Here is a 22929-nt window from a genome sequence, read left to right as displayed (position 1 = left end):
TTCCTCAATACTAAACTATAGCTTTAGTACTAGATATGCTTACACCCCCCGCCGTGTCACATGGAAATTCAAGTTCAAGTGGCTGTCGCTCAATGGAAATCGAACGAACTCCCGCTAAATTGGCAAGCTTTGTTGGCCCCGCCAGTAACTAAGCTAAGTACTACCGATCCGATGTTGGCCATAGTCGAACACTCGCATTTGGCTTATTCAGCGGGCCGCTGCGCATGTTAATGGCCCCCCGATAGCCGATTTTGGACTGCGATTAACGCGCTCAGATGACATTGATTGGGTACTTCCACCCACTTCCACATTTAAACCACCCCCCGTAGAACTTGGGTATTCCGATAGTGAGTTTTTGCGGTCTTTCAACCGAACTCATCAGATATTTAATGCACGGCAAAAAATTATGACTATCTGTCGCATATAAACAACGAATATCAGAAAATCTATAACTCATAAATGTTAATGTAAATATTAATACTTTCAATGTATCTTAATAAATATTTATAATACATTAACTCATCAACTTAGATAATGACAAACCAACATCTATTTTTTATAAATATAGATATTTTAAGATAAAATAAAGTGCATGAATAAACTTAAAAGTTTAGTTCTTGGTAATTGAATCATTGATTTGTTGTCATAAAACCACAAGATGCAAGTAGAAACAAAGAATATAATTTAATCAGGGGGCGCTTTCTTAACTTTGTAGAGTTGCGTTTTGTGTGACTCAAAATGTCTTAACTAGCGGTAAAGTTCTAGTTAAAATTTTACGGGGACCAAAAGAAAATTGCAATCAAAAGTTTGCCAACTCTTCTTTTTTAGGTTTGGCAGGCCGCATTTCCCACTGGATCCTTTGTTTACAGACTCTGTAATATTTATGTACATCACATTTCAAAATAGGTCTCTTCAAACAATTTATCCTCATGTTAACTTTCTCTGGCAAATAGTAAACATGGCATTGAGAAATCGGCCCGAGATACTCAGATGCTGAAAGTTCAAATATTTGTATCAAGTTTTTATCTGAGAATCGCATTGTTTTCTGTGTGGGTAAGCTTAATATGTAGATTTCCTGGGGGATTTCTGGGAATGCAAACACGAACGTCACTGTCATATATGTGATCTGCATTGGGAATGCGAAATTAATCCCATTGAGTTGGGCCTACGTTGTCTTAGGCCCGTGGTTAAGTGGTAAGTGTCGACGTCAGAGCGAAGTTTGGCAGCCATTATGGCGCACTTGTTAACATCTTAACGTGATATGATCGAAAGAGAGGTGGCTGGTGCGTCAGCTGGCAATCCAAATTTCAGCTTTTAGCGCTGCTAATTCGAGGAAATTTCCGCGCCACTTGACAGCACCAAAACAGAGTCTTTCACATCCCTTATCTAATCGATGCTGGCCGAAATTAATTACAAATCCATCAGTGGCCAATTTGCGACAAGCGCCATAAAGCAATACAGCCTAATCGGCCACTTCCAATTCAGGAAGGTCTAAACAACATATACTAAGCAATAAACACCACGCAGAGGGTAAATCCTGAAGTCAGATTGCCAAAACACGGCCGAAACAGAGGCCCCTTGGTGTTTTGATAAGGGGCATAAATAATATCCCCACCCGATTCGAATTCCATTCCGCTTCAGCACACTGGAGCTATGCGCTCGAAATTGTAATTGTCACAATTTTACAAAAAACTCACAACAAGTGAGTTTAAGTGCTGCTAGCAACAAAAACCACAGACGGGTTTCATCACATGCTTTTGTTGGTCTATTTTTAGCTCTTGGCCACAGTTCAAAGTAATTAGTAGTAATTTATCATGAATTAATTTTTACATTTTAATTTAATTTGCATTTTATTCCGTTCATTTTTTCGTTTTTATATATGGAAAAATAAAAGAAGTTTTCTTTTGTTGACTTTCATCAAATATTACTTACTAAAATAAATAAAAAATGTAAGTAACAACAATAGGTACTAGTTATCTTAAGTAAGATAATAGGTATAGGTTAGTACTCATAGAAATGTTTCAAACATAATACAATTTTGCTGGTCAAAGAATTGGAAAAATAGGTATTTGGATAGTTTTATATCGCCAATCATGCGAAATTAAGTTTGAAGTCCATTACATAGACTCCTAAAAATTAAAACTCAGAATAATAACCTTACTCCACTTCTTTCCAATCCTACGACCACCAACCTCCTTCAACTTCTCGTTTTCCTTAAGAAATCTAACTTATTAAACCTCTTATAATAAAGATACTTTGTTAATACACCTGAAATGTACTTTATTAATTAAGAAGCGAATACCAAAATGAATTAATTATACCCTTAGTAATTAAGAACCGAATAGAAAATTGAAACTGTAGACTTTAGCCAGCCTAAAGCCCAAGTAGCTATGGCTGCCTATCCCTTTTGCTTTAGTTTTAACTTTAAGCCAGCAGTTTGTAAATAAATAAATAAATAAAACTCAGAACAAAAAATTTGGGTATTTATAAAATTAACGTCCTTTAAACGCCTTTTAAATGTATAGCTTACAAAGATTTCGCACACTGAAAAAATATAAATATTTGCATATTGAGTATTAAAATCTATTTAGTTGAACAAAAACGTAACCTTTATTTCAAAAAATATTACATTGATTGATTTAATTAGGAAATATTTGAATGAAGATAGAAAATATTAGTTATTACTTAATTAATTTATATTTTAAATAATTTATGACGTTGACTACTATGAACATCGTTCATTCAATTAAATATCGTTAGCTTTGTTTATAATCCATTGGGGTTTTTTGAAATATTAATGTTAATACATAATATTTTTATCTTTGATTTAAAGTAAATATGAATAACATTGTACCTTATATTTACACCCTCCTTAAGGGTGTATTAAGAAATACGACCTAGTTATATTTGTTATTTAGGAAGCTCTGTGCATCTCTTAAATTAAGATTTTTACAATTATACTTTACTTTTATAAAATAAAAACACTCAATTGAATTCTATGAACTGTTGTCATAATTACCTTATTGTATATTTAAAAGAGACAGGGCTGCTTACATGATTTATTTATAAAAAATAACCGTATGTTGGGAGTGTGTACCCGCTATGTGGGGAGGGTGTACCCGCTATGTACGGAGAGTGGTATTAACAGTATATTTCCTGGAGCCGTTGGTATAATTTATCGATAACTCCGCGGTCACTCTAAACAGAACGTGCGTGAGATTTCCCAATTTCGTACAAGTAAAAATCATAAGTTTATTATTAAATTCTAGAGAGTGTGCCCTGCCTTTGACGATTGTTTTAACAATAAAAATAATTTTTGAAATTCCCCGCTGCAGAAAACAAACAAGATGGCACAGAGCAAATTGAACGATCTTGCGGGCAAGCTGGGCAAAGGTGGTCCGCCGGGACTGGGAATCGGACTGAAGGTCCTGGCCGCCGTGGGAGCCGCTGCCTATGGTGTCAGCCAGTCCCTGTACACCGGTAAGGATATAGCCGATCGCATATAGCCACCGATCTGAGGGGTAAACAGCATAAACATGGAAACACCAGCGGTATGTGCACATAACCTCAAACGGTTGCATATATGTGCATAGGTGTATGTGTGTTTCTGCTGTTTGCCGGATTTCATAACTCCCAATTGGATTTGCACTAATCTTATTGGAGTCTAATAAGTTGCCATTATGACAATTTGGTAGAGATACTTATCAGTTCTCTAGGCTTCTTTTAGATTTTATTGTTATTCAATCCCCGAATTCATCTTCTGATGATTGCATAACAAACTCCATTTATATTTATTACAAGTCTACTTAACAGGCGTAGGTCCAAAGTATTCTTATTTAAATGTATAGCATTAAGTGCATTAGAAAAATCCTACCTATATTGCCAGTTCTTAACTTGTGTCTTTATGATTGCCATATAAGCGTTTCTCTTATCCAATATACAAACATTTATTAGTTAATCCTGAAAATGTTTGGTAATGTTTAATTGATTTAACTTGAACTATACTCCACTCAACAGTTGAGGGTGGTCACCGCGCCATCATCTTCAGCCGTCTTGGCGGCATCCAGAGCGACATTTACTCCGAGGGCCTGCACGTGCGCATCCCCTGGTTCCAGTACCCCATCATCTATGACATTCGCTCTCGTCCCCGCAAAATCTCCTCGCCCACCGGCTCCAAGGATCTGCAGATGATCAACATCTCGCTGCGAGTGCTGTCGCGACCCGATTCCCTGAACCTGCCCTTCCTGCACAAGCAGCTGGGCGTGGACTACGATGAGAAGGTGCTGCCCTCCATCTGCAACGAGGTGCTGAAGAGCGTGATTGCCAAGTTCAATGCCTCGCAGCTGATTACCCAGCGCCAGCAGGTGAATATCCTATAAATAACCATGTTAAATTGTGTTTATAAATATAATTATCTTTCAATAGGTCTCCCTGCTGATCCGCAAGGAGCTGGTAGAACGTGCCCGCGACTTCAACATCATCCTGGACGATGTGTCCCTTACCGAGCTGAGCTTTGGCAAGGAATACACGGCCGCCATTGAGGCCAAACAGGTGGCCCAACAGGAGGCCCAGCGTGCCGTGTTCTTCGTGGAGCGCGCCAAACAGGAGAAGCAGCAGAAGATTGTCCAGGCCGAGGGAGAAGCCGAGGCTGCGAAAATGATATCCTTTTACAAAACAATAACTTTACACTTTAAACCCTTTTACATTTAACTGGAAACTCGTTAGTATCTTGTGAGCTAGATAACCCTAATTGGCCTTTCAAGCCCACCAGATACTTTTGGCTTCATAGTAGCATGTAAATAGGGCCTCAGATTTACCAACATTTTTGCCACCAAATGGTTCTCCTTAACTGATATGTTCACTTAGGTCTGGCCGTGAAGCAGAACCCAGCCTACCTCAAACTGCGCAAGCTGCGTGCCGCTCAAAGCATTGCCCGCACGGTATGACTCGCTCAGTCTATGTTGTAATTTAGAAATAATGGTTTACTCTCCTTTCCGCAGATTGCCAGCTCACAGAACAAGGTCTACCTGTCGGCGGATAGCTTGATGCTCAACATCCAGGACTCTGGCTTCGATGACATGACTGAGAAGGTTTACAAAAGTAAATAGCTCTCGTTTTGAATAACAAAAAGAGTTTACTTTTAAGTTGAAAACACTTGTGCTTTTGGTTTCAACCACATTGGCCAAAACTTAGACATAGCCTTTAAAATTGAGTAACTTCTAACGCGTTCTCCGTACCACATCTCTCTTCTATTTTGCTACCAAATTTCGTTCTGTTAACGTTTCTCCCAATCGCGCAACCCAGTAGCCGACGACTTGGACTAGGAGGCGATCCACATTCGTTGTTAATTAATTCGTATTGCATTTCCTTCGAGCTAGAGCCTAAGTACCGTTTAGTTTTAACCACCCCCTAGCGGCGCATCGGCTTCGTTTCTCCACGAACTGTCTGCCAAGTGCGAAGTCCTTGCCACCCGGAGGCAGCTTCATCCCACATCCGTTCGCCGGGTGCCAAGGATCGATCACGGCACGACTCTTTGTGGACCAATGAGACCAACGCGGGCGGATGGCCTCACCAGCATTTAACTTTCCTTGTCCCATCATCGAGAGTCACGTAAAGCGGAAACTGAAAATAAATGCGTACTGAGAACTGTCTGACGATCGTTGTGTCCCTCTGTAAAAGTTACTTTTAGCTCGCACCTGCCGGGGCACACACTCGTCCCCGAGCAGCGATCCCTCCACTAATCCCAATCCCCCGTCTTTGCAGTTGGCACCGGTCTGCCCAAGGACTGGTTGGATGCCCGGAAAATGGCTTCGAAGGTCGCCCAGCCGGCGGAGAAGGAAAAGAACGTGGGAAATGTGGCGAGCAGCATGGCCGAGCGGATGATGTGATCCACACCTTAGCGGGGGCTTCCTGTCAAGATCCTAGTACAAAGCGCACTGAACAGAACGCCGACCTCGACGCATTCGGTTACGAAACACTGACTTATCGATTTAATTGCGTGTATAAAATACATAAGAATAGTACATAAGAGTGTATACAGTATATAATTTAAGTGTATAGAGGTTTATGTATGTAAATTGTAGGCAGATTAGGTTGCTTCTCCAGGAGGTGTGTCCTCGCCCCCGCGGCATTCCCATTAAGTGTGTGAGAGATCTTGACTAGAAACGTGTGTGTTATGGGGTTGATGTTCATCCTTGGTTGAGCAATCGAACGACCGCCCGGGGCCTCCTCCCAATCCTATTAATATTCCTATATCTATTCATAACGAACTCGAACAATCAAATTCCTGCAGTAGGCGCGTGGGGTTAGCTTTGTATGAAAGTGTTAATTTGTAGGGTGGCTTAAAAGCGACGCGACATGGACCAGGATCAGGCCGTCGCCGGTGGCTTTCCTCCTCCGGATGCGCTGGCTCCGCTGCTGCTGCCGCTCCCGCTCTCGCTGCCACTGCTGCTGGCATTGCTGTTGGCCCTACGGCTCTCGGCCAGGCCGGGAGTGTCCCGCCGATGGCGACGCAGTGTGGAACTGGCCGAAGGAGCAGAACTACTCAGCGCAATGTTGGCCGTGAAGGCAGCCGCCTCCGCTCGACTCGGAACGGTTAGGGTGCCACCCGCCCCCGTTGATGGAGGTACCGCTGCTCCGGATCCAATCCCATTGATGGTGCTGCTGCAGTTGCTACTGCCGCTGACTGCAGCTGCGGCGAAGGACTCCGTTATGCTGGCCAAGGGTCATAAGTTCGTCGTCTGCACCAGTCCGCGCTCCAGATGGAAGCATTCCAGGACAGCTGCGCCCACAGAGCTGCGACGGGCCACCATTGCGTTGACCACACTCCACTTGTTCAGCCGCGGATCGTAGCGCTCCACGGAGTTCAGCGAGGAGCTGCCATCGTTGCCGCCAAGGGCGAAGAGAGCCCCCTCCACCTCGACCACTTCATGGGTGGATCTGCAAGTAGCGCCAGGGAATAAACAATTGGAAAGCAGCTCATTTGATTAAGATCACCTACCTGCGAGAGTGCATGGCTGCAATGGGCTCCCAGCTGTTCCTGCGCAGATTAAACCGCTCTCCGCTGGACATGCACATGGTGCCGTCATTACCACCGATGCAGTACAGGTGTCCATCGGTGGAGGCCACTCCGCAGCTGCTTCTGCGGGCCGTCATGCTGGGCACCGGCTGCCAGCGACCCACCCTCGGATCAAACCGCTCCACACTCGACTGGTAGTTGGTGGAATCGAAGCCGCCCAAGCTGTAGATGCAGTTCTCCAGCACGGCCAGCCTGCAATACCTTCTCCTCGTGCTCATGGCCGGACAGGAACTCCAGATCCCGGTCAGCGGATCATAGCGCTCCATGCTGCTAAGGCAGGAGGCGCCATCATAGCCACCGCAAACGTAGATCAAAGCATCGTAGGAGCAGATTCCCAAGCAGCTGCGTTTTGTACCCATAGGAGTTATGTTGGTCCACTTGTTGGTCAACGGATTATAGCTCTCCGCCGTGGCCAGATCGCTGACTCCGTCGTAGCCTCCGACCACATACAGCTGCTTGTGAAGAGACGTTACTCCGGATCGGGATCGCCGCCACAGCATGGGAGCCACTGGACTCCAGGAGTTTGACCGAGGATTGTAAACCTCGCACTCGTTGTGGATGGCGAAGAGACTGCCTCCTCCGACCGCGAATACGTAGGGCTTCATGCCCTCCGGACGACGCTCCTGGGTCCTCTGGCTGCCCATTATGCTGCGCTGCTCGGGCAACAGATGGTACTTCATGGCCTCCAAGAGCAGTTCCTTGCATTCGGAGTCATCGCGCATGAGAGTCTCCGTTTCCACGCAGCTCATAAGGAAGTCCCGGCTGACAAGTGGAAGCCGGACATTGGACATCAGCTCGGCAATGTGGAGCCTCCGGGTGGCGAGATCGTGTCTCACCCAGTTAATGACGGCGGCGAAGACTCGCTCCTCGGAGCTAATATTCAGCTGACTGTTGGAGATTAGCTCGCGAACCTCCTCGAAGGGCAGTAGCAGGAACTCCTCGGTGCCCACCACCTGCTGGAAGTTCTGCAGGGCGTACTTGTGGGATCGCGTGTGGAGCTCCTTGCAGGAGTGGGCGTCCGCGAAGCTGCGGATGCCCAGGCAGTTGGAAGGGTGAAGCTGGCGCAGCAGGAATTTGCAGCACGCATCCCGCACGGAGTGCATCTGCAGCAATCCGGAGGCCGGCAGCAGCACCTGCACGTTCTGCTCGGTGATCGTGATCTCGCCGGTGTAGGTGTAGTCGATCAGCTGCCGCAGCGCTGAGCTGTCCACGTCGTGCAGGCGAACCAGTCCCTGGGTTCGCTCCAGCATGTCGTCTGGTATACAAAAGGGGTAAGTATTAGGTCAGTTTACCATGTCATAGATGTAAAAGGTTTTCAACAAAAATATAAAAAACCTATTTAAGAAACGTATGACCTATGGATACTATTGGATTAAAAAATAATAATAAATTAAATTTAAGTTCTAGGCTTTGTCTAATGGTAATTAAATGCAACAAGATATTTAGAGTTGATTTCTCAATGTCATGTTAAAGACCATGTCTATAATCTGCCAGAGAATGTTAATAGAAAGTTAATTTCTGGTAAAAAAAATTGGTTTCCTCAATGTGATGTTAATTAGCGATAAATCTTAACAGAATGTATTACACATTTCATTGAGAAATTCGGATTGACAAACCATAATAAAGAGTCTACAGGAAAATTTAACTGGAGCATTGCCTCTAGTTAACAGTGTTTCCGGTCAGATAAAAGATTTATCAATAAAAATAACATGATAATTAGAAACTAAAATTTTCCGTAAGTTAACATGACATTGAGAAATCGGCAGAAATTAGATAAAGCGTAAGCTTTTTTTTCAGATATTTGTTTGGGTTACTTGGCTTAAATATGGATGGAAACTAATAATTCAACATCAATATTTTCGGAGACTACAATACCACTAAGGAACTGCCTTCCTGCTTGTTAAGTGCACTCACCGTTGAACATCGCATAGAAATAGGGCGACACGGATGCCAGGACCACTCGATGGGCGTTGATGGTGTCGCCGCCCACCTCCAGGCGAACATCGCAGAGCTGAAACGGGCAGGAGAATGGTGAATGGAGGAGGAAGGCTGTTGAGACCTGGGGTTCCTGACGGGGCAGACAAAGTGTCGCTTTACAAATCCGATTAATACCCGGCTACGTGCTCAATTTGCACTCCAAATCCCGAATCCCCCGCTCCTGAATCCTTAGAAGGGCCCTCCATCAATAACTTCTGACAGGCTTTGCCCGCAGTCAATGACCCCGATAGTGGAGGCGCTTCTTAATAGCAGTGTCGCTTACATCATGGCTCGCTTCTGGTTAAGGCTAACTCATCCATTCCACCCGCCGGGCGACTAAATCGGCAATTTGCTCTAATAGCCTCACCCGGCTGAACTCAGAGGGGGCGGTCTCAGGCGCAATTAAAGCAGCCGACTGCCCAAATAAAAGAGAAACGATCGAAAGACATTATGTATGCGCCATGTGGGCAAGCGGCAACTCGGACTTGCGACGACCTCAATCACGCGCCCATTCTAAATAAATATTTTAATTATGTTCACGCCTAATGCAATTAGTACGACGGCGATATCAAGATGTGTCAATTGACGGAATATTTGCTAGAAGATGAACTCTATGATATGGGTTTGCTGATTTTTGCGAAAGCAATTGATCTGACCATGACCATAACTTGTTCAAAACTAGATTGATAACAGGAAACAATATTTAAACTGAATGAATTCCGAATTGTATTCTCTATATATTATGGGAGACACCTGATATTTCGAACTGAGTCTTAGACTAGAGATCCCCAAACTCACCTGCGCATTGTTCCTCATCTGGTTGATGGCTGCGAAGGAGGCGATGCAGTGGCCTGGATTTTGGTGGTGCGCCTGGGGAAGGACCTCTTCGTTGGGTCCCGGTGGGCTCAGATCGCTGGGCGTTTGCGTGGAGTTGTTGCTGGTGGTGGTGACATCCTCGTTGTTCCCACTGGCCTCGCCAGTACTGCAACGAAAATATGATGAGCTCGTGATATCCTCGCCTCCATAAAATCAAGTCTTGTAAACATAATGACAATGCTGGCGGCAAAGTGTCGGCAAAAACAGAAACAGGAACTCCTCCTCTGCCGTAAAGCCGGGGGTTGTTTATGCATGATGTTCCTGTTTATGTTATGTTATGTCGTGGGGCTCTCGTTTTTGGGGGTTGAATGGAGCGAACGTGGAGCAGCAAGTCGCTACTCGAGTTTCAGGGGGCGTTGATGCACAGTAAATACAAGTACAGAAAATCATACTTTTTTGAAAAATAAATATGATTTTTGATTACACACGAAGAAATTTGTTATTCAAGTTGACCAATATAATGGTTAAACGGACCCAAACAGCCCCATACTCTTAAGAGAACAAAATACATTCTTCAACTAACTATTTTATCGTGGTTGTACTAATCTATAGTAACTAAAGCCACAACAAAATACATGTTACTTTTTTTTAAAGTATTACACTAAAGTTACGTAAATTGCTAAATTTTACCCATAACATTGTTTTAAGGATTCGTTTTTCTTACTATAAACAGCAAAACAAAGTACAAGTTGTACATACACTTTTGTGTTATTACTGACGAGTAATAAATTATAAAGTATTATTGTTTTCTTTGACTGACTTTTCTTAGCAATTCTGATTTTTCCGAGTACTTACTGATTTGATTTCACGGGCAGAAACATTGCGACTTCGTCTGGCCGATGTTTATGTTAATGATGGGGTTAGTGCGGCTCTTCCCTTATCGCAGTGGTGCAGCTGCTGCTCCTAAAACATTTCCTCGTTTGGTCCTCGGTTGATGTCTTCAGTTCAGTTCAGTCTTTTCATTGGCAGTTCAGCTCCAACTTCGTCTGAAATGGAGGGAGCAAAAATCAATAGCTGGGACAATTGTTGTGGCCACCCGCTTGGAATAGAATAGCTTAGAATTTAGGTCACACGGATAGAGGGGATGGTTGGCTTGACATGATATCATTCGGGCTTTTTGGCATGTCAAAGAGAAGGAAGCATCTGAATGAAACTAAAAACTGGGTTAAGTGCCTCCTCCACCGCCTTAACCATTGTTCCTAGCGCCAGCCAACATTGTTGATGTCAGGACGTGGAGTGGATATGGGTGGGAGCATTTGGAGGACCCAGGAAATGGGGCAGGATGTGGCCTCGCCAAATTGCTTGTCGCATGCAACTTGCGCATTTTGCCAGCAATTTTACTAGCAAACAAAAAAGGCAAGATTTTATGTACACAAGGAAACATAATAAGACAGATTAATATATAAGAAGGGCATCTGAAAATATCTGACTTTGAAATATTGAAACACCTGTAAGTATTTGTATCTTTTATTAGACTTCAGATACTTACGGGTTTATTGATCTTTATAAAAATGAAAAAATGGGCATAAATAAAAAATACTGCTGTTGAATTTAGGTGAATTTAGTAAAACAGTTTTCTTATGAATGACTTTTAAAGGCTTTGCATTAATCTCTAAGAAATATGTATTTTGTGTAACTCAATTTATAGATACTTAAAGTCCTATTTTCTACAAATTTAAAATGATACACATTTTTTCCGAGTGGAGGGAGCTTTCATATCACACTGGGAAAGTTCTCTTTGGGGTCAACAAAACGTTTCTCTGGCACATGTTTGTGAATTTAACGTCACGAATTTATCGCTGCATTAACAAAACAGGGCAGCGAAAAAGGCAGTGGCAGCATTAACAGCAGCAACCGCTTAAAACATACAAAATTTCACTTTGCACACAACACGAATTAACGACAATTTCAGTTTGTTTTTTAGTTTTAACTGAGCAACAGCCAGCGAGGCGGCCTGCCATGCTTGAGGGCGCAATTGTGCTGGAGGGCAATGTCCGCGGGCTGCTCAGCACCCCCAAAACGCCCCTAAACCCCCCAAAACCCCCCTGGAAAGAAGCCCCATTAGGCTAAATGTTAACTGCCCTGCCAAATCAAAAGCAGGCCAGTCTCCATCGTGGGACAGCCCTCAATTCGAGGTGCATTCTGCAGCCGGTTTCCCCATTTCGCTCCTCACTTTTGGGCGGGGTCAGCACCCATCGTCACACTCGGCGTATGAGTAATTAAAGGCACCCAGCCAGGGTCAGAACGCGGTGCGGTTGTCTCAGTAACAAGCTAACACGACTAACGGTTGCTTGTGGCCAACAAACAACAATGGAATTATGCTAAATGTGAACTTTATTCACCGGTTAGTTAGCTCATTTATGCACAGAGGCAAAGAGTTGGAAATAGTAGTCCAAGCCGTCAGATACAATCGAAACAAAATTAACCTTTAAGGTGTTTGTATTGAAAAATAGACTTCAGATGCTTAGCCCTACATATTAAAAAAAAATTATAAATATTACTAGAACATGCAAAATGGGCTTATAAAAATGTATCAACCATTTTTACTGCTAGCTAGTGTCAAATAGGAAAATTAAACATATATATTTAATTTAATTTTTGAATTTTGAATTGATAAAAAGCTCTCATACTTTCGCTCTGTGTTCTTAAAGGGGCAATCATGTTTAACACACACGCAACGCCATACAAAAAGGGGGAGGAGGAGGCGAAGGTTCAGGAACCGGAAGTGGGAAAGGTGGAGCAGGAAGCGGGTTTTAGCAAAGGTGTAACTCCCGCTGACCTTCAGGTGTGCGATGAGTTGGGATCCGCTGAGTCAACAAGGGCAAGGGTGGCACTATATATAAAGCAAACCCTTCTAAAAATATGATTATCAAAGAAGCGATTCGGAGAGAGAGCGGGAAGCTGGTCCCTAGCAACATCTGGTCGCTGCGAGTGTTTCGAGTGTGAAATTCAAATTAACAGGCCAGCATGCTCCGCACGTAGAGCCCGAAATGTGGGTAAACCGACGACCAGAGCCGCAGTCATTCAGTAATATTTAATGCTTTTGGCGACAGAGCAGAACAGCCGAAAAAAATAAAAACAAATATAAGAACCCAAAACACACGGAGCCACACAGAAAGTGTGCAAACATTGAACCGGTTGTAGTTTTTGCCCAGCCACTCGCCCGTTTGTTGTTGGCCACCTTACTCCACCTCCACGTGAGTTGGCCAGCAGAAATCACAATGCAAAATCTGAAGGCCTCCAGCATGCTTCTTGCACGCTTCATTGATGATTAACCCGCTGTTGTTGATGCAATGCAATATTCTGTGGCCCCAAGGTTAACTGCTTTGACAATCGAGCGGAAATCGAGAGTCAGACTCAGCGTTAGTTACAGCTAAAATCAGTGAATAAGATGCAAATTATAGGAGTTAACTTAATGGAGAGTAGGGGGTACTCCCAAATGATTGGCAGTCTGATGAAACCGAACTTTCAAGAGGGTACTTTTTTCTCTGTGTAGGTCAGCTAGGTAGCGGTTTCATAAACAATTCCCAGAATTTCAATTGACTGTCAGAAAATAAAGCTAATGGTTCCCAAAAACTTTGGGGTTTCGTCCCAAATGATGTCTAATTTCTTTTTTCTCTATTTTGTTTAAATACAATCTTTAAATAACTGTCAAATTTGTTTATGTTAATAATAAGTAAGATAAGAAAAGTTCCTTTTTTAAGATTATAAATGGCTAAGGTATTAACAAATAGATTGTAAAGAATATATGTTTTTAGAAAATATTAACAGTTATGTCATAACCTAAACTTTAAGTTATCATGTAATACAATCTGTAGAGAACTCGAAATTCATGGGCCTCCCCCCGCGAAAGAGCTCAAAAAGTGTTTAGCACATTTTTTCGATTTTAGCGGGAAGAACAAGAGTCTCTTAAAGACGCCCGCGCCCAAATCGAAAATCAAGTGCCAGTGCGTGCTTGGTAAAAAGATTCCCACCTCCAAAAATGGCTGAGGGTTACAACTGGATGTGGGCCAAGCAAACAAGCAGCAATGGGCAGTCATTAAGTATACGCGGCGTAAGCCGACAGATTGGTCTATTTGGTTATCCAGATGTTACATGTATAGGCAAACGGAACAAGGAAATGTGGAAAATGCGATAGGGGCTGGGAAACGCACTGAACGAAAGTGAGTGTGGAAGCCGGCACTTCGGACTTCTGGTCTGGGTTTGGGCCGGGTCGACAACCTGCTGGGCAGCGCGGGAAACATGAAAACAGCCGTTTTCCCCCATGGCGCAGGCGCACTGGTCGGTGGAAAACTCCTTGGGGTGGCCAAAAAGGAGTTACTGAGATGCAACGGCATGTGCACAACCTCCACTTCCTCCCAACAAATAAAACGGAAAAGAAGGGGCGCCGCACCTTTTCCCAAATATGGTTTGGGTCCTTCCTTGGATGCTCCTTTTCCTCAGGAGTTTGTTGTTCTTAATTGCACTTTAGTTCTTCGGTGGCTCGTTGGAGAGTCCTTTTTCAGGTGGAGTTCACTTTTCACTACGAATTTTAACTGCTGTGAAGCCAATTATTCGGTCGCAGCTGCAACAAAAACTGTGCTGTGCTGACTTCGCGGCACGAAAGCTAAAGAGCGACTGAGTGAAAATTCTATGGGATCCAAAAAGCGAAACCCCAAAGCTTTCTTTGGAGCGGAACGCTTGGGCTTCGGAACACTATGAAAGCTCGCGGTCCCCAACGACTTGTTAACCCTCTGCACTTAAGTTGTCGGGCTTAAAATTAATTTATTTAATAATGTTTAAATGTAATGGAAAAAAACAAGAAAGGAAGTTAGCTTCGGCAAGCCAAAGCTTATATACCCTTGCAGCTATAATTATTAAATTTAAAAACACAAAAAATGATATCAATAGTGTAAGATAATTTGTCAAATAACACCGAAGCTATAATTTGTTTCACATTATTTTCCAACCAATTTTCCGATCGTTCCTATGGCACCTATATGATATAGTCGTCCGATTTTGATAAAATTAAATTCGAAATTCAGAACTAATTAAAAAATGTTATTTCCAAGCGTTGGAGGTTATATGTTGAAAAACACCGAAGCTATAATTTGTTTCATATTATCTTTCCACCAATTTTCCGATCGTTCCTATGGCAGCTATGTATATGATAAAGTCGTCCGATTTTGATAAAATTTAATTCAAAATTTAAAACTAATAAAAAAATGTTATTTCCAAGCTTAGGAGATTATATGCCAAAAAACACCAAAGATATAATTAAAAAAAAATTTTTTTCCGATTATTCCTATGGGAGCTATAAGATATAGTTGTCCGATCCGGCTGGTTCCGACTTATATACTACCTGCAAAAGATATACGACTTTTGGGAAAGTTTCAGCCCGATAGCTTTAAAACTGAGAGACTAGTTTGCGTAGAAACGGACGGACAGACGGACAGACGGACATGGCTAGATCGACTCGTCTAGTCATGCTGATCAAGAATATATATACTTTATGGGGTCGGAAACGTCTCCTTCACTGCGTTGCAAACTTCTGATTGAAATCAATATACCCTCTGCAAGGGTATAAAGATGTGACTTCAAAAAACCTTTCAAAGATTTTTCATAAAATATTCAAGCTTTAAAACTTGTGCCTAAATTTTTCGGTTGGAACTTGGTTTAATTACATTTATACTTCATATTTAAAGCTCGGTTATTTATGTGCTAATATATTTCCATTCGCTGTAATTATTCGCAGAAAGAATCTTCAAAAAGTTTGACTTCGGTTGGTTTTGGAACCGCTTTTAAAAATAACATTTGTACACCTGATGAAAAACAAAGTCTAAATTGAAGAACTAAATTCTTAGTCTTTGAACTTTTTGATATTAAATTTTATTATTCACATGAAATTCTTAAATTAAGAAAATGTTGTTAACTTCAAATAAATTTCGGACTACAGCGTTGAGCAGCGGAATGAGGTGTTGCATCTTTTCCGAGTCCGGAGTTCGAGCCCACTTAACGGCATGCTGCAAATATATCATTTATATCACAATATCTCAAATTAACTTCATGTACCCGCTTTTGCCCCTTTCTTATAAAAAGGCTAGCTGGCCTTGCGGTCATAAGCTAACGGACGTGAGATAGATCTCCAGAGAAGATCATGTCCATCTTTAAGAATAAACAAATAAAAATTAAAAAATTTTAAAAAATCAATTTTTTATATTTTTAATTGTTTTTTAGCAGTATTAAATCTTTCTAAATAAAGATAAATCATAACTAATTGTTCTTGCTTTAAAAACATTTCGTCTTTATTCTCTACTAACTAATTTTTATGACCTAACGGTCTCGACATACGAACGTTTTTCTTAATTTTAAATTGCTTGTGATAAATAAAAGTTGAACAACATTTCTGTCGCATTTTCAAGACACCTCTAACTTAGTAGTTCTCAATTCTAAAATGACTACAGTTTGTTAAACAAACTTTTGATTGAGTAAGTTGGACTAAACCAAAATAATGGGTGATCAATGAGCACTATTCATATACTTTTTGACCTAAGCCTTTTAAGGGACTTCCATACATTATTGATGTTTTAAAAATTTCCATTTAAACTGATTTAAATTTTAAACTTCGCCAATGTCAATAACGCAACAAATGTAGATGCGCCGTGAGTTGACTTGAGCTAACTTGTAATTGAAGCTTAATTAACAAACAGTTTGTGCTTGAAAGTTTTTTAAACGCTGTGGAGGCAAACTTGGCGTTGGCCAGCCTTTGGCCTCTGGGCCCGTGGGCCCCTGGGCCTCGGACCACTGGTCCAGTGGAGCATTCGAATAGGGGGCCTCCAGGCCAGACCTCCGGACCATTAGCGCGCCCAGCGTGCCACAAAGAAGCTGCATGCAAATCCAATTAGGAGCGAGGAGCGGCCAGGACCGAAGGTGGTGGCGCAGCTCCTGGATGGATAAATGGATGCACGGCACACAATGGCCGGTGGGAAGCCACCGACGCCAGCGACTGACCCAATTATGCTAATACGGTGGCCAAACTCAAAAGCAAAGCCTTTGACGTCATGTCAGCCGGACACCAGGATGGTCGGATGGATGACTGGGATGTGAATGGGATTGGGAATGGGAATGGGAATAAAGGATGAGGCAAGACCGGCTTTCACCTGGAGCAATATCGGTTGCTGGGAAAATTGCGCAATATGACAGGATAATTGCATAAAAAGGTCCTTTGGCACACCTGAGCCTTATTGGCCCGAATGGTGGAATGGAATCCTAGCCAGGACGGCACTTGGACACTCGACTCCCAATTGCCAGTGCCATTCGCCATTTCCGTGCATATTAGAAAAGTGCCGAAGCTCAGGTCGCACTTCAAAAACCAAGCAAAGGTGACACGTCCATCCGGCTGGTGCGCATGTCCCCAGCGTATTCACCGTCGTCCTGTCCCGCTCCCGTCGTCGGGCAACAGGTGCTCGCGCGGAGCGTGGAGCGTGGTCGGGGTGGCCGAAAGGGTTCCCGTGGAGTTGGGCTATAAAAGCGCCCGGAGCGAGCGAACTGCCCGTTAGTCGTCAGTCCTCCGGCGTGGAACTCGATCTCCGCCGTGGGAGCAGCTATCTTCTTTGAAATTTCGCCCTTCGGCTGAGATGTGTTTGCAAACTATTTAGCGGTGGTGTATCCGTAAAATGTAACTGCACCCCAAAGACGGCCCTCGAAAAACAGCCACACAATGTCGCACCTGCTGATGAGGCGACGGATTCTGCTGATGGTTTTGCTGTTCGCAGGTAAGTCGGGAAACTCAAATGTAGTCAGAAACTGGGGAACAGGGTTTAATATAAATACGATCCTGATCGAGAACAGTTATTTAACCCCCCTCAAGCGAAAGCATTTGTAATAAGCCCTAAACGTATCAAAAATTGATTGGTTTTTATTCGTTTTTTAACCAAATAAAAAAAGCAATTAGCTTTGTCAAGCCGAAGAGTAATGAATTTAATTGACGTAGAAAGAAAAGTCGTACCATGCGTGTTATTAAAATAGAAAAAATTTTTGTGTTAACAAAATGTGTATACACACATAAACAGTATTTAATTAACAAAAATAATAAGAAGAGTATAGTGTTTTCCGATCGGCTAGTTTATAAAGATCCGTATAAAGACAAAACCCATTTAGAATGTTTTATATTGTTTATGTATACTACGGGAAAATTCATCGGTTTCAGTTCCACGGATATAAATTCAAGAGCCAGGTAACTCCCATTACTTAAAAAAAAGTACAGCCTACCAGATCGTAAATAAGACAGGTATAGGGAAAAGACGTATGATTCTTATAGATATAGTTGAAGCGATAAAATTGAATTGAAAGAGACAAAGTAACATGCGGATTTTAACTCTTCTGGTTATACTACTTCTTATAGTGTTGGAAATAAGAAGATACGTAGATTTGCAAAATGGCTTTGAAAACACTTCTTTGTAAATAACTAAATCGTATAGAATTTTATTACAGACTTTCGTCACCAAAACAGGGATAGAATTTTTATCCCTTGCTCATTTAGTTAAAGTACTTACTCCTTGAAATAGATTCTAATTTAGATTCCATGCGGTACACTCATAGTACTCTCATACACTTTCGGTAATTACTCATTTCTCGGCACTTGTATCAAATTGAAAGTTGACCTTTTATTAGCAGTCATTGTGCCTATCACTAATTAAAATCTGTAGGACGGGAGCGGAAATTGAATGTCATGCCGTTTTCGGGAAAGCCAACCCTATTTGTTCCCAAGTGACTTCCCCGAAAACCTTTGGGAACCCACAATTAATGGCCCCTTTTGCCGATATGTGTTTCCACCGACAGCTCCACTGCGAAACGCACCCTTCGGCGGAGCACAGGTGGCAATAGCGACATCAACAGCAACTGGCCGTGCCCGGCCAACTCCGCCGGAGTGGCAGCGGGACTGGGAGTTGGATCCGGACTGGGACTTTCACGGGAACGGGAACGGGGACAGGGACTCGGTGCCGGCGCCGACGTCACGGGCTTTCGACGACCTTTACCCTGTTGATAGCGGAAATCCCCTGCCGAAATCGAAAGGCGCGGAAATGGACAAACAGTTCGGTGATAACTACTTTTCCCCGTATCCGGAGTGGTTCGGTCGGCAGTGGCACCTTCAGCACCTCAAGCAGCTGCAGGTGCAGCACAAGTGGCAATCTCCGCCAGCTGCGGAGGTCAAGGCCAAAAGGGCGCCCCCCAAGTGGCCACCCGATGACGAGGAGCAGACCCCACCCTTCGACTACGTCTACAACTTGCCCTGGAAACGCAAAGATCTGCCGGAGTCGCTACGCTATTTGCCCTCCATCAGTGCTGGTGAGTACGGGGTGGGACTTCGGTTAGAAATCGGGGAGGTTTCGGAAGAATTAAAGACACAATTGCAAAGTAATCCACGGCTTTTTACCTCTTTACACCAATTTCCCCGAAGTCTTTTAAAATAGTCATCTGGACTTATACAAAAAATGAGTTGAAAAGATTGCCCAGGATTTGTTTAGCAGGTCTTACATTTTTTCCCTTGACTTTGGAACACTCCATGGAATGATTCATTAGTGTAAAAATTTTATCAAAGCACAAACATTTAGAACAGAGCAATCAACAAAGAATAAATGACTGTAAAGAAGGCCTTCCTTTAACGAAAACTATTTATCACCAATTGGATTCAGTAATGTAAATTTTTTTTTAAGTATGAAAATGTTTTTTAAGGGTTTTTTGGGGGAAGTAATTATTTCGTAAATTTTTTTAAGAAAGGGCTACGGCACTTGATGTAATCACACCGTTGCTAGTGAGATTTACTGCTTCTTCTAGGAGCCATGACCAATCTGGGTGGCTTCTTCAACCAGCTAGAGGCGAATCTGCGCTTTGCAGAGCAGTCGCAACTCGGCGAGTCGGAAACGCGACTGCTGGAGGGGAAGCACCCGCACCCGCTGCACCTGCCGCCCATGCCGCCCGACGGCACGGATGATCCCGCCCAGCAGCAGGAGCACGACCGGAAGACATCGAAGCTCCTGCAGGCCCTGCGCAGCTACAGACCCTCCCAGAAGATCCGATCGCTGGTGTCGCGCAATCCGCAGGGATATCGCGGCTCCCAGTTCATAGACCCCAGCTACATGTGGCTGGGTCTGGGAAAATGACAGTGAGTGCTTCGGAACCACGGAACCTAAAGCCACTAGCTAACTAAGTAGCTGCAACGAATGCCGCCCCAAAACAATGTTTAAATTATGCCCTTTGTGTGTGTAGAAAATATATTTGAATGCCTATCAGATCAAAAACACAAAAAGATTGTTTAAGTGGAATGGGAGGTGAAGGTTTCCAAAAACAATAGTCTAGTACGGACTGTACCAATTCAATAAGATTTCTGAAAATATTTTAAATCTTATTGCCATTAGTATGATATTTCTTGCTCTGCTTTTTTTCAGAACTATACAAAGAATCTAAGGCCTTTTGTAATCCGTTAATCATCAACCACGGATCTATAAGTATATGATGTGTCCACTAAGATACATTTTCTTGAAAAATACTTTATTAGCTAAAAATTCAGCACGTTAAAAGTTAATATTTGCGACTTATTATTTATATTAAAGTTGTAGTTTAAAATTATTGGTGGCAATAAAGATTTGTTGGTTGTTGCAATTTTCATAGTTATATCGCTACAACTAAGATTTTGATAGTTAGTAATAGTACTAATTAATGGTTTACTGTGCAGATTTCTTGCATACTTTTGGTTTTATCAAAAAAAAGCCAAGCTATAGTGATAAAATCACTCCGTAGTAAGTGACATTTTCTTCCGATTACAAAAATTTGACAAAATATTTTTAAAATAATTATTGGCTTAGGTAGTAACTAATAGTTACATAATGGCTTTGTGTTACCACCACTAATTTCAGTAAATTCTATATCAAACTTAGGATCAGGTCCAAATGCCAGGGCCTTTCTGAGTGTCTGGATATTCTTGAAAAGTAAGTAAATCCCAAAGTAAAGATACCAGCTGATCACTGAAACGAGAAAATAAAGTACATGTAATATAAGCAGCCAGTCCGAGAGTAATTCAGTGTGCTAAACAGTATACTAACCAAGAAAAACCGCGTGGAAAAAGAAAAATATCAAGAGAAATATTATCGATGCATGGTAGTGTACAGCAACGTAAATCATTTCTGCAATGCAGGCGACAGTCCACAAGGCCAGGAGCAACCCATTGGTTATCAGCCACGGAAGCAAGAGCAAACGGTTTTTCTGAAAATATAAAATTCCATTTATTTGTAACTATACCAAACTTAACTAAATTAAATAAAAGAACATACACCTCTTGGTTTGAAGGTTTTAAAACACGCTTTCAAATAACAATTACGACGTAGAAAAGTTAGGTGTTAAAAATATTTTAACATTTACCACTCTTATTTATTTTTACTCCAGTCACACGCACAAAAAAATCGATTGATAAAATTAACCACATAGAATTGTCAATTTTTACTCTTACGTAAACGTAAAATAGTTTTTTAACTATAATAAAGGGTATTATGGACCCAACCCTTGGGTTGTAGGTAAATAACTAGTTTTATCCAACCCATAAAATATAGTTATTGCATTTTTTAAAGTATATATAACTATACAATTTTTAAAATTATTAATTAAATTCATAGATAGATAGCATGGTTGTTTATAAGCAAAAGAAAAAACAGTTAATCTTTAAATTACCCTTTTTAAAAGTGAATTGCAGCAGCTTGTGAAAGTGTATTGAAGGGAATATAACTCTTAACTTTAAGAGTTTGATTTTGGACTCTAGGTGTACGAGACGCTGGACCCAGTGGATAATTTTAAACAACACATTGAAGAAAATTTGTAATATTTATTAATTTGTGTGGAAGATATTACGTTCGGATAACTATTTTTGATAGTTAATTAACTTTTTACTATTGCAATAACAAAATACACACATTACGTGAACATTACTATGTTAATTGTGGCCAAATAGTAAACAATATAAAAGAAGTACATATACAAACATTTTAAATAGTAAAAAAAAAATTTATAATTATTAAACTATCTGCATTGGTAAATTTTAACAACCAAATGTTTGTTGTATATTTTGCTCAAATTAGTAAGGGCATTAGTCACCTAGATAAGCCTTTCATAATCTTTAAGGATTAGTTTGGAATAGAAATGGAGTACCATTCATTCAAAGCTCATGACTTACCTTTATGGTACCCACGGCCAGCAAGACCGAAGCCACAACATTGAATACTGACACAGTCAAAAGAGCATAAAGACTTGCAAGAAGTCCTGAAAAACACAAAATATTAGATTTATTGACCTGTGGTGATACTTCCTAGTTAAACTTTACCAGTTCTAAGAGGTGTGATTGGTAATTCCTTCAAAAAACTGCATTCCCTTTCTAAGGTGGCTATGTTCAAGGCAGTGCACACGGACGTAATGGGGGTTAACCAACTCAAAGCCATATCGATAGCGCCTGAGTAAAGGACCACCGAAAAAATAACTGCTCCCAAGACGGATACAAAACCGCATACACAACTAGTAAGTATACCGTAAGTTCTCAATGCCATATAGCACACTGTGGTCAACATTTTTGCAGGATTTGGATTGTCACTGACTTTTTAAATAAGGAAAGAAACACGACCTCTTTAGTCTGGAGCCAACGCAAAACTAATAAGTCTAGCATTTAGTTAATTTATATTTCAACTTGTAATCATGTTTCAACCGGGGTGATACAGAGATTTGAAATACCAACCGAAAGTCATACTTATTCGGCTGCAGTCGGGATCGAAAAGTTTTGTTTCCCTTTATCACAAACTAATGTATTATTACTAATACCCGTTACTCGTAGAGTAAAGGGGTATATTGTATTCGGGGATAAGTATGTACCAGGTAGATGGAAGAGTCTCCGACCCCATAAAGTATATATATTCAGGATCACTGGGCGAGTCGATCTAGCCATGTCTGCCTGTCCTGGTGAACGCGGTGATCTCGTAAAC

General features: G+C 41.8%; 3 protein-coding genes across 7 annotated transcripts; 2 read left to right on the top strand and 1 right to left on the bottom strand.

The window, feature by feature from the left end:
- Positions 1 to 3163: 3163 nt before the first annotated feature.
- Positions 3164 to 6028, top strand: LOC119550201 (prohibitin-2). 4 transcript variants are annotated; one of them, XM_037858747.1, is made up of 7 exons: positions 3164 to 3237; positions 3336 to 3480; positions 4018 to 4364; positions 4426 to 4659; positions 4863 to 4940; positions 5001 to 5100; positions 5764 to 6028. In XM_037858747.1, exons 2-7 carry the CDS (start codon positions 3348 to 3350, stop codon positions 5886 to 5888), a joined length of 1017 nt encoding a protein of 338 aa, XP_037714675.1. In that variant the 5' UTR covers positions 3164 to 3237; positions 3336 to 3347; the 3' UTR covers positions 5889 to 6028. The 4 variants fall into 4 exon arrangements, with proteins under 4 accessions (XP_037714675.1, XP_037714677.1, XP_037714678.1 ...); XM_037858749.1 differs by lacking the exon at positions 5764 to 6028 and adding an exon at positions 5305 to 5652; XM_037858748.1 differs by having other exon boundaries at positions 3182 to 3209.
- LOC119550200 (kelch-like protein 17) lies at positions 5968 to 14533 on the bottom strand. Its single transcript, XM_037858745.1, has 6 exons — positions 14325 to 14533; positions 10727 to 10917; positions 9854 to 10037; positions 8993 to 9089; positions 7001 to 8333; positions 5968 to 6939 (listed from the first exon to the last, which is right to left on the bottom strand). Exons 2-6 carry the CDS (start codon positions 10750 to 10752, stop codon positions 6726 to 6728), a joined length of 1854 nt encoding a protein of 617 aa, XP_037714673.1. The 5' UTR covers positions 10753 to 10917; positions 14325 to 14533; the 3' UTR covers positions 5968 to 6725.
- Positions 14534 to 17483: 2950 nt separating this feature from the next.
- On the top strand, positions 17484 to 20187 carry LOC119550756. Of its 2 annotated transcripts, none has more exons than XM_037859679.1 (3): positions 17484 to 17685; positions 18752 to 19258; positions 19751 to 20187. In XM_037859679.1, the coding sequence occupies exons 1-3, from the start codon at positions 17631 to 17633 to the stop codon at positions 20071 to 20073; spliced, it is 885 nt and encodes a 294-aa protein (XP_037715607.1). In that variant the 5' UTR covers positions 17484 to 17630; the 3' UTR covers positions 20074 to 20187. The 2 variants fall into 2 exon arrangements, with proteins under 2 accessions (XP_037715607.1, XP_037715606.1); XM_037859678.1 differs by having other exon boundaries at positions 19748 to 20187.
- Positions 20188 to 22929: the final 2742 nt, after the last annotated feature.

Source organism: Drosophila subpulchrella, chromosome 2R, assembly GCF_014743375.2.
Source record: "Drosophila subpulchrella strain 33 F10 #4 breed RU33 chromosome 2R, RU_Dsub_v1.1 Primary Assembly, whole genome shotgun sequence".
Classification (NCBI taxonomy): Eukaryota; Metazoa; Arthropoda; class Insecta; order Diptera; family Drosophilidae; genus Drosophila; species Drosophila subpulchrella.
This window is presented reverse-complemented; position numbering and strand designations above follow the sequence as displayed.